Below are 11,604 nucleotides of genomic sequence, written 5' to 3'. Positions count from 1 at the left end.
ATGGGCTGAACTCACCCATAGGCCATTTTGCCAACCCCCTATTAGACTATGCATAGCCTGGACTATTTTGCCTGGAAAAGGCACCATGACACAAGATATGGACAAAAGTGAACAATAAAAGTCACTGCCAAGAAGGTTCTACAATGAAGTCACAGGTCTTCATTCCAGCCCTCTAACTGGCCCCCAAATTCTGGTTTGAGTAGGTGGGAGGGCTCTGGACTCAATAAAAAACTCCCAAGACACATTATAAACCAGCCAGTTTATTATTTTGTAGTAAGATGTGTAACTTTTACCATGCAGACTGATGTACCTATGTCAGCATGAACAGTGTATGTTCTTCCTAGAGGCAGTTACAGGGAAAACCAAGTAATTATCAAGTTACTTGGCAAGTGTGGAATCCAAACAAGGGGAGGCTAAATTTAAAACCTACACCTCCCTCATCCATGAAGCTAGAGCACACTTTCCCACCAAAGGAACAGCTCAGACTCGTCTGCTGTTGTCTCTTTCCTCCCCATCCTGCTCTGGCTAATAAGCACGGTCATCTCCAACAGCTTTACGATAAGCTAGCTTGGCCTTGGGAGTCTTCTTTCTGCTCACTGGTTTTTATCATTCTCTCCACTGTTACTGACAGTTAAGGTTCTGAAAGGGGCACATCAATTGCTCCCATGTTCCAACTATAAGACACCATAATCTTGTTAGGATGCATACCAACCAACCCCACCCCACGTAAGTCTTACCACCTAATATGCTTTATAAAGGTTCATCCTAGTTCCATTAGCACATACACAGGTTACCTATAAATTCACCTGACTAATGTAACCTAATGCCTACTGAAGACTGAGAATTTTAATTATAGCTTTTATTCTTTCGTTTCGATCAGATTTCCAACCATGTAGGAGTTAATGAAATCAATTTTGTGTCACCACTGTTACCAAGACAGAAATACCAAGTGATGTGTACTTTTCAGATTAAATTAATGTCATTTTGTTCTGTAAAATGTAAAAACCAAGACGCACTCCTCAACTTAGTACTATTAAGGGTCATCAAAAAAAGCCTTTGAACAATAGAAAAGTTTTATGTTTTCAAATTGAAAAACTAAACATGTATTGCAAACATTAGGTAATGTTAAAATTACAGAAAACAAAATATTCAGACTAACCCCACAGCATTCACACTACAACAGAACTGTGTCTGCCAACAAAAGTGAATTTTACCCCAAAAAGTAGTTAAGTCCATGCTCGCTGAAAACATCAGTCCTAGACCCCATGAATGGGGATGAACTACACACTGCATGCTTACCAAACATATACACATTAATCATTCTTAACTGCCTCTTCCCAGAGCACTGAGGGGTAGGACGGATGAAATGTGGACCCGTGTACTCACACAGGCAGAATTCTTCAATTATAAAAACTCGTACATGTGACCCTCACTATGTTTTAGGTAATAGCTAAGATTTTATCTGTGGGAACCCACCTCTGAAAATCACAACAAAAATCTATAGGAAATGATTTAATATAAAATATACAAATTTCTCAGTATGAGGACTTCCACAGAACAGGGAGAAGGGAATGACAACAAAAAAAAAAATTTTTTTTTTCTTAAAAAAAAAAAAAACACTCCTCTTATGTTGTCCTTACTACTCAACACTCAAAAACAAATCTGTACAAAACTACGGACACAGAAAAGGACCAGAGAAGTTGTGACAATGCAAAGTCTTCGGACCTATTCTAAACTGCTGTCCTCACCAAGACCCTTCCTTAAGAGAGCTGATGGTTCCCAGGTCCACTGGGGAAAGCAAGTGGTCTCCAATCATCACCCTACTTCGCCACAAATGGCCCCAGGTCATTCGCTGTCAAACTTAATGGAATTGACCTGGACAGAGATGGAGCCTCCCCGGTAGCTGCCACGCTTCTTCTTGGTTTTTTCATGCCGAAACGATTTGCCTTTGGTGAACTTCAGAACCTGATTGGCTCGCTCCCCCCAGTCTCCAGCTGCACCCCGCTGGTAAGCAGAGAGAAGTGGTTAATACACAGAAGGACAATAACAAGGCCCTGTTACTTTCTTCTCTTTGCTCAAGGCAACCTGAACCCAGAGAGCTTCCCACCAACCTAAACCAAAATGCTGTCCTCTCTTCCACCCATTCCCCTCAAGAATAGCCAACACCTGCACCCCCCTCACCTTGGCATCAAAGGAGTTGTCTGCCACTCGAGCATCTACCTCGATTTCCTCCTCCCTGATCCTTCGGAATGGTGATGATGCCCTTTTTTCTCCCTGGAGAAGAATGAAGTAAGAAACTAAACATGTTCTGTCATGTAACAGAAAAGCCCTCCTCAGCTACACATAGGAGCATTTAGGGCAGGCCAGGCAGAGAGTTGTCAAGATGATCCCAGATTTTTCTTTCTACTCTTTAAAAGCGGACTCCTGAGAAAGAAATAAGATAACTTACTTTCTTCCTTTTTGGAAACGTGTTGGGGGTCTGGGGCTTTATCTTCTTGGCTTGAGGAGTCTCTGCCTCCTTGGCAGCCTCATTCTGCTTCCGCTTCTTTCCTGAACCTACAAAACAGCCAGACTCAGGAGACCAGTTTCCTATTCCTCCTCCCAAGTTCCCATGCACTGAATGCATACAACTGGAAGCCTAATCGTAGGCCTCCTCTCCCTGTCCCATCCCCCAAAAATATATCCCACCCAATTCTTTGGATATGGACCTGGCTTAGAAACTGCGGTTGTCTTTTTCTTTTCTTCTTCCTCATTGCTGTCCTTGTCTGCTTTTCCATTCTGGGTAGTCAGTGCAGAGGTCCCATTGGTCTTCAGCGCTTGTGGTCTTATACTGCCTTTGCCCTTAGGCTTCTCCTCCTCCTCCTCCTCCTCCTCCTCCTCACTGGAATCATCAGAGGAAGAGCTGCTACTCTCAGCCTTTGCTTTCTTTGCGGTGGCTGGCTTGGAAAAGACTACCACTCCCGCTGTCTTCTGTGGCTTCTTTTTAACTGGGGATTTTGATATCTTCTCTTCCTTCTCTTCCTCACTGCTAGAGCTGTCTGAATCAGAGCTGCTGTCCCTACCACCCTGAGAGGACTGTTTGGCAGCCGGAGATGGAGCTGCTTTGGCCATTGCCTTTGACTTGGGGGTGGCCACAGTCTTCTTTGTCTTCTCCTCTTCACTAGAACTGCTCTCCTCCTCACTGGAGCTGCTATCAGCCTTTCTGGTCAGAGGCTTCTGGACACTGCCTGCAGCTTGCTTGGGAGCTGTGGCTGATTTAGCTGCAGGTTGCTTGGGAGTGGCAGCTGGCTTACTTGGGAGATTCTTGGTGGTAGCAGCTGACTTGGCAGGAGCTTCATTCTCAGAACTGTCAGAGTCTAGACAGAGAAGACAGAATAAACAAGTCAAATGGAAGGGAGCCCCTGGAGTCCCCACTGCCCTGATGGCCTCCATATGCTTCACCTGAGCTGTCTGAAGAGCTCTCTGATGCCTTCTTTGCTGGAGCTGGTTTAATGGTTGCTTTAGAGATGACTGTCTTAGCTGGGGGTCTCTTTTCTTCTTCAGAACTCGAATCTGGAGAGAACCTATGGCATTAGGCTGGGACCGGAGTCCCGACCCAATCAAAAGCAATAAAAAGAAGGATGCAAAGACCCACACAGCCCTGTTTGTCCTGCTTCAGCGAAAAGCAATAAGGGACAGAGGTATTTTTGTCTTCCATATTCCTCATGTAGCTTCCCAGACCCAGTCTCCACAGGTGGGGACTCACCAGACTCATCACTGCTGTCCTCACTGCTCTCTACAGGCTCTTTCTTCTCTGCAGCTTTCTTGGGAGCCTGGGTTCCCAGGGACTTCTTGGATAGGGCAGCAGAAGGTGGGGGGACTGAACTATAGGGACCTGTTTAAGAAAGACAGTGTCATGGTTTTAATGTACATGTAATAATTCTTTGATTCTGCTCCCTTCTAGAAATGGAGGTTAATTCCTCTTCCTTTGAGTGTGGGCTAGAATTAGTGAGTCATTTCTAACCAAAAGAATACGGCAGAGATGATGGCATATCGTTTCTGCATCTGGGTTGTAAAAAGCAATGCAGATTTCTCTGGGAGAAGCGAGCTGTCATCATGTCAAGCGGTTCTAAGGGGAGGTCCATGTGGTGACTGCAGAGATCCTCCTGCAGTTGGATCTGGTCACAGTCATGCAGCTTGAATCCCCATGTCCAGTTACCTGGTTTTTTCTTTATGGGTTTTTTCTGCTCCTCCTCCTCTTCACTTGAGGAGTCCTCGCTACTGGAACTCTTTTGGGTAGGGGTGGCTGCTGCTTTCACTGGAGCCTTGGCCACAACTTGCTTTTTAGGTACAGTCTGCATTATACACAGAAAATCAGTTACCACAGGAAAATGCTGGTCCAACCAATCCTGCCAGGAAATGGAGAAACCCCCACCCCCGTGCCCAGTCCTCTGGTAGAAATTATGGCCCAAACCTTCTTAGGTATGGCTGTTGCCTCCTCCTCCTCTGAGTCATCACTACTACTGCTGCTGCTGCTGCTGCTGCTGCTCTTACTGCTGGCTGCTTTGCCATTGGCTATTTTAGGTGCTACCCGAGCTGGTGTACCTAAGAAGGAAAAAAAAAGCGTTAAGAAGTATCAAGCCTGGGGGCGCCTGGGTGGCTCAGTCGGTTGGGTGTCAGACTTCAGCTCAGGTCATGATCTCACAGTCTGTGAGTTTGAGCCCCACGTCAGGCTTTGTGCTGACAGCTCAGAGCCTGGAACCTGCTTCGGATTCTGTGTCTCCCTCTCTCTCTGCCCCTTCCCTCCTCATGCTATCTCAAAAATAAATAAAACCGGGGCGCCTGGGTGCTCAGTCAGTTGAGCGTCCGACTTCGGCTCAGGTCACGATCTCGTGGTCCACGGGTTCGAGCCCCGCGTCGGGCTCTGGGCTGATGGCTCAGAGCCTGGAGCCTGCTTCCGATTCTGTGTTTCCCTCTCTCTCTGCCCCTCCCCCGTTCATGCTGTGCCTCTCTCTGTCTGAAAAATAAATAAACGTTAAAAAAAAAAATTAAAAATAAAATAAAATAAATAAAACCATTAAAAAAAAAAAAAAAAAAAAAAAAAAAAGAAGTATCAAGCCTGTAAGGGACCATAGAAACCTGTAGCTCAGAACTTAGGAGTCTACCAGTCCTCTTGCCTTTAGAGCAGGCATGAGGGGGACTGCTGTGGCTAACTATCAAAGGATGACTTTCCTGACTAATTTCAAGAATAAAACTATCTTTAAGATAATGATATAATGTAAATAATTCAAATATGCTCTATGAGATCTTTCATTCCAACTTCCATTCAGAGAAGCTCCTATAAATCATAACCTGTCACCATGAGAGAACTACAGAAGTTTAAACTCTCACATGCCCTATGGAGTGAATGCACAGGAGAAATAACGGTAGTGAAAAGGACAAAGGATAGAAATAGAAATGGTCATTACAGAATGGGATCTATGAGAATATAAATCGTCTATGAAATCAACAAGAATGGCAAATGGATACCATTCTTAAAAAGTTTTCCTTACTGTAAGCTATCTCTAATACCTAACTCCTAATTACGTAATCTTCACTTATTAATAAAAAGCTTCTTAAAAAAAAGACACTAATTTTATACCTAATTGTAAACTTTGTCAGAAATCTTGTTTTGTACTTGTTAAGCTGAATATAATTTTTGGATAATGTTTAAACATTACTTTTCATACTTGAAATAAACATTTATTTAAAAAAAAAAGACAATGGGGCACCTGGGTGGCGCAGTCGGTTAAGCGTCCGACTTCAGCCAGGTCACGATCTCGCGGTCCGTGAGTTCGAGCCCCGCGTCAGGCTCTGGGCTGACGGCTCAGAGCCTGGAGCCTGTTTCCGATTCTGTGTCTCCCTCTCTCTCTGCCCCTCCCCCGTTCATGCTCTGTCTCTCTCTGTCCCAAAAATAAATAAAAAACGTTGAAAAAAAAAAATTAAAAAAAAAAAAAAAAAAGACACTAATCAATACCTCTAGTTCAACAACCACTACCATTTCACTCCTGTGCTGAATGAACAATTTTGAAAACATGTTTTTTTTTTTTTTATGCTTATTTATTTTTGAGAATGACAGGGAGCGCAAGCAGGGAAGGGGAAGAGAGAGAGGAGGAACAGAAGATCTGAGGCTCATGCTGACAGCAGTGAGCCCAATGTGGGGCTCGAACTCATGAACCATGAGGTCATGACCTGAGCTGAAGTCGGACACTTAACCAACTGAGCCACTCGGGTGCCCCCTGAATAAGCAATTTTAATACCAGTCCCCACAGCAACCCCAGACTGGGCTTTTGGGAACAGTAATAGTACCTGATTTGGCTGAGGCTTTAGCTTGAGCCTTAGCTGCCACAGGTGTTGTCTTTGGCTTCTGGTTCTTTGGTGCCTCATCTTCTGAGCTTGAGTCTGAATCAGAATCAGAGCTCTTGGCCTTCTTAGGAGGAGCTTTGACTGTCTTGGGTTGGGGCTTAACTCCCTTCTGTGAGAAAACACACAATAAGGGGGAGAATCAGCAAACTTCTGGTACCCAAAGTACATCCTAAGGTAGACACCATCCTAGACTATTTTTTAGGGGCTAACTAACAGAACAATAAAAGCAAGGGGAAGTTAAACAAGAAAGCATCTGGGAGTGGCTGGCTGGTTTAGTTGGTAGAGCATGCAACTCTTGATCTCAGGATCATGGGTTCGAGCACCATGTGTGGTACAGAGTTTACTTAGAGAAAGACAGAAACAGAAAAAAAAGAAAGACAGAAAGCAAGCAAGCATCTGAAAAGAGCACCAAACTCTTCATAAGAAACAAAAATATCAGCCCTGTCCCTGCCATTCCCTGCTTAGAGCTCCCAACACCTACCTACAAAACAGACTCTTACTCTTGGGAGTCTTAGTATCCCAGAGAAACCTAATATCACCTGGGAAACAAAACGGGTTCCTCTAGATTAAGAGTACAATTTCAACCTCGAATATCCTTTCCAAACTTCATACTTCTATCATCTCTCTCAAAGTCCTCAGATTTTCTTCTCCATGGTCATTTGTTATATACCACTGCCATCCCTTGGTTCCAAGCTATAAGCCAGGATTTCAGGTTTTTTCTAATTCCTTAAGCAACCTCTTTCCTCCCCCAAGTTGCAAACCTGAACAGGCTTTTTCTTCTTGTCCTCCTCCTCCTCATCACTGGATTCTTCACTGCTGCTGCTCTCTGTTGCTTTAGCTGAAGCCTTTCCACCATGCTGAGGCAGACTGGCCCGCTTGGCAGGTACAACTGAACAAAAGCACAGACCCCAGTGAAAATCAGCCATGGGTACTGGCAGGCTACAAATCCCTTTCTAGGAACCACTAACCCCAACTACCTGCCCACCCTTACCAGCTTTCTTAGCTGGAGGCCCTTGGGTTTCTTCCTCCTCACTGCTGTCCTCACTGCTGTCACTGGACGAAGTCTTCTTAGCCTTCTTAGTCACTGGTCCGTTTACCTGTAACTTCCGCTTTGGGGCCTTGGTGGACCTGCTGAAGTAGATGAGGCTAACCTTTGAGGGCTCAGGACCTTCTCACACCAAGGAACACAGCCCAACCCCTTGGGGGGAAAAATAGCCACAGTGGTACAGGGAAGACTTACTTGAGCCAGAAGCTGTAGATGTCCAAGAGGGAAGAGGCGTTGGCGTCCTGTTGGGTCTAGAGAAGAAAAAAGAAAGCTCAATAAGAAAATTTTATCCTGGTTGTTCTAGGGGAAATTAGATCTTATTTTATTCTCTCATTAAAAGTAGCCAGTTTTATATCTGCTACATTTGCTGTAAATGTTACACCTTTGGAAGACTTCTCTGACTTGCTTAAATTAAGAGAACAATATGTTTATGTTTATGTACTCCCCCAATTTTTGACATCAAAAGCTTGGGTTACTCCTGTATATAGTTTTTGGCACCATCTATTCCCAGTCAGTCCTATTTATCACAGTTTTTAAGAAAATGTGCATTCCCTTTATTTTAGCAATGCATTGCCTAGAAATGTATCCTTACCCATGAAACAAGAACACAAACATTAATACGAGAGAGTGTTTACTGCAATGTGGTTTATAATACCAAATCACTGGAACCCAGCTTCCAAAACTGGTTAAAAAGCTAAGCTATATACTCAATACAAAACTCCATTCAGCTATTAATTACACTGATATAGATTATTAGTTGATGCAATAAAAATAAATAATGGCAGGACATTACAGTATCAATAAGAGTATAGGTTCAGAATGAGACGAGTACAGGTATGAAACTCACCTCTATCTGTTACTACTGTGTGACTCTGAGCAGATTATTTAATCTTTCTGAGACTGTTTTCTTCACTATAACGTGAAGATAATACTATACATCTTATTAAGTGGTTTAGAGAATTAGAGATAGCATACGTAAAGGACTTAGTATCTGGAAACACCATGTAGCACTTAGTAAGCCATCCAACAAGGATTAGTTTTTGTCACATAAAAGAATCCTGATTCTCAAAGGCCCAATTCCATCCAGCCCCTTGTGGAAACACTTTCTGCAGCCTCCCTAACAGTCAATTCAAAAACTGTTCCAATATGAGGGGTGCCTGGGTGGCTCAGTCGGTTAAGCATCGGACTTCGGCTCAGGTCATGATCTCACAGTCTGTGAGTCCAAGCCCTGCATCGGGCTCTGTGCTGACAGCTCAAAGCCTGGAGCCTGCTTCAGATTCTTTGTCTTCCTCTCTCTCTGCCCCTCCCCCACGCTCTCACACTCTCCCAAAAATAAACACTAAAAAAATAAAATAAATTTTTTAAAAGTTCCAATATGAAAGCAGTTGTAGGAGATCACATGGCAGGCTGTCCCAGCTTAAAGAAGTCATTTCTAAAGCTGATTTCGTTCTGTTCTTGTGCAGCCTGATTCTGCCACGAAGAAACCGATCTTCTTAGTCAAAGGCTAAGAACACTATCAAAGACTACAACACCCTACTCTCATGTTTGCTCTTCTTGAAAGGGAGATTCCAAACCTTTCACCTCCCTAGCCATCTTCTCTTTACATGTGTTTATTTATTTTTTTTTAACGTTTATTTATTTTTGAGACAGAGAGAGACAAAGCATGAACGGGGGAGGGTCAGAGAGAGGGAAATACAGAATCCGAAACAGGCTCCAGGCTCCGAGCTGTCAGCACAGAGCCCGACGCGGGGCTTGAACTCACGGACCGCCAGATCACGACCTGAGCCGAAGTCGGCCGCTTAACCGACTGAGCCACCCAGGCGCCCCATTCTCTTTACATGTGTTTAAAACATCCTTAATTAATATAACTATCATAACAGCTTTCGCTCATTGATGCTTCCTGAGCATCAGGCACCTAGATTGTCACTTCATATTTATCATGTTACTGAAATTCACAAAAATCCTATAAAGTGGATGATGACATTCCCCATAGGAATAGAAACAGAATCAGAGAGATTGGGCAAGCTGCTCAGGTTATACATCCTAAAAAGTGACAGAGCCTGGTCCCAAATCTAAATGTGCCTGATTCCACAAGTCGAAGATCCAAGACCACTGCTTGCTAGGGCTTTGATGCTCAGTTCTGCTTCAATATACCTTAAAGCAGAACCATGCCTCTACTCTCATTTTTTTCTTTACTAACGAAAAAACCCATTCTTCATTTATAAAGCAATTTTATCATTGAGTCCCGGATAAATTCTACTGAGAGTTATGGTCAAGTCACGCTTTGCATCAGCCAGCGTAAAACCCAAAGGAGAAACCAAGAGCCCCCAATGCCTCCGGTAGGACACCACGCTCCCTCCTCGCCGCACTCCGCCAGCCACGTGACCTGGGCCACGAGGATCCCACGCTGCTGTCGTTGCACCGCTCACCAGAAAAAAGCAACAAGACTCTGCGCTATCTACTGAGACCTCGTGGGAGACCAGGTGCGGAGGCTCTAGGCTCTCGGCTCACCTCCAGGAGCTCAGCACAAAGGGTCCGCAGATACTGCACTGGCAGACCCCAGAGACCTCCGTACCCGGAAACCTGAACCTGTCAGGGCCCGAAGCCCTGTGGTCATCCCACCCCAGCCTTTGCCCCAAGCCCGCACTCACAGCGCCTGTTGCCTTGGCGAATTTATTGGCCACCTCCGACAGCTGGTTATCGCGCAAAAAGCCAAGCACGAGCGGATACAGGTCGCTGGGAACCACGCGGCGCAAGCCGGCGTCCGCCATCCTCCGGGCAATACGCGTCACTACCGTTGCTGACGCGCACAACTCAGGAACTTGGGAACCCGGCGGAACGACGGCGGATCCGCTGTGACGTCACCGCGCGGCGCGGGGGCACAGCGGAAGGGGCGGGCACTCCCCACAGGGCAGTTCCGCCTCCACTTTGGAGGCGGGATCGAGGCGAAATCTGTAAGGTCTTTCCGGTGCCACAAGTGTCGCCATCTTGGTAAGGGCGGAGCCCTTCGTCCGCCACCTTGTGAAGGCGGAGCCCTGACGTCACGTGTCCCGCCCTCGGTAGTGGCGGGAAATCTCCAGCCTTCCCGCGCTCTGCTAGAGCCACTTTTTTTCAGAGCTGCGGTTTCCGGAGCCGCAGCTGGGATTCGCATTCCAGAGTGAGCCGGGAGGCTTGAGCGGTCCTTGGACTCTCTAGACTAGGGTCACAGGATCTCCCAATCACTACCGTTCGCACGGCCAGAGAATTCCCACCCTTCATCTTCCCTGTCTCCACTAAGCAGAAGAGGCCGTTAGATACCACCCCAGCCCCTGTACTCCCACCTCAAATACAGAGAGGATCCTTCATTTTATCCATGGTAATAGAGGGACGATTCCCCAAAAATGCCCCTACCTCATGATTTGCCCATGAGACAACCCCTTCCTCTCTTACATACTCATTCAGCATTAGGTCAGCTCCATGAAATGTAAAGCCATTGCACCAACCCTGAGCAATACAGCAGCAGCAATCTCTTCAAATCTATAATCCTGGAAATAATCCTCCTACCTCCCGAGTCACAGTTCACACCTGAACTCTCCCTGTGGGAGAACTAGAAAACCCTCCCAAGTGTCTGTCATGATATTCAAAAATCAATGCCCAGGCCTGCCAAGTTAATTCCAAGTTTTATCACATTAGCAGACATCAATCCCTTTACCCACTACCCTTTGACTACTTCCCATTAATAAACCTTCTGAAGGGTAAGGACCCACTCACTTTCTCAGAGGACCCATGTCTCCTTTGCTTTTCTCAAAATAGGCACTCTGCTAATAGATATAACTCCTACAACTCCCTCTTTCCCAGATGTCTGTCCACATGCATGTGTTTTTCTGAGTACCTCTTGTGTACCAAGCATTGTGCTCAAGCTAAAATGGTACATGTACACAGAAGCTTCTGTTTAGAGATCCTTCATTTGGAACAACTGCAAACTTCCTCCAGGTTCTTGATGGTAAAATCCCTTCCTTGAGACTGCAGCATCAGCATCCCTTTGTTTGAAATGCAGAATCTCAGGCTCCACCCCAGAAGTCAGAATCTACATTCTGAAGAGATCCCTTTTAAAGTTTGAGAAACACTGCCCTAGAAGACTGATTTCACAGACAACACAACCTAAGGAGACAAGTATCAAGTCCAATAGGATTTTG

General features: G+C 45.3%; 1 protein-coding gene across 2 annotated transcripts; it reads right to left on the bottom strand.

Annotated features, from left to right (window-relative positions):
- Positions 1-239: 239 nt before the first annotated feature.
- On the bottom strand, positions 240-10,270 carry NOLC1 (nucleolar and coiled-body phosphoprotein 1). 2 transcript variants are annotated; one of them, XM_007080205.3, is made up of 13 exons: positions 10,081-10,270; positions 7,625-7,680; positions 7,376-7,515; positions 7,146-7,273; positions 6,328-6,493; positions 4,454-4,584; positions 4,199-4,334; positions 3,746-3,874; positions 3,442-3,552; positions 2,709-3,356; positions 2,450-2,556; positions 2,182-2,274; positions 240-2,004 (listed from the first exon to the last, which is right to left on the bottom strand). In XM_007080205.3, exons 1-13 carry the CDS (start codon positions 10,198-10,200, stop codon positions 1,846-1,848), a joined length of 2,124 nt encoding a protein of 707 aa, XP_007080267.2. In that variant the 5' UTR covers positions 10,201-10,270; the 3' UTR covers positions 240-1,845. The 2 variants fall into 2 exon arrangements, with proteins under 2 accessions (XP_007080267.2, XP_007080268.2); XM_007080206.3 differs by having other exon boundaries at positions 7,376-7,512.
- Between the last annotated feature and the right edge of the window lie 1,334 nt (positions 10,271-11,604).

The sequence above is a fragment of the Panthera tigris genome, chromosome D2 (genome assembly GCF_018350195.1).
Source record: "Panthera tigris isolate Pti1 chromosome D2, P.tigris_Pti1_mat1.1, whole genome shotgun sequence".
In the NCBI taxonomy this organism is placed as follows: Eukaryota; Metazoa; Chordata; class Mammalia; order Carnivora; family Felidae; genus Panthera; species Panthera tigris.
This window is presented reverse-complemented; position numbering and strand designations above follow the sequence as displayed.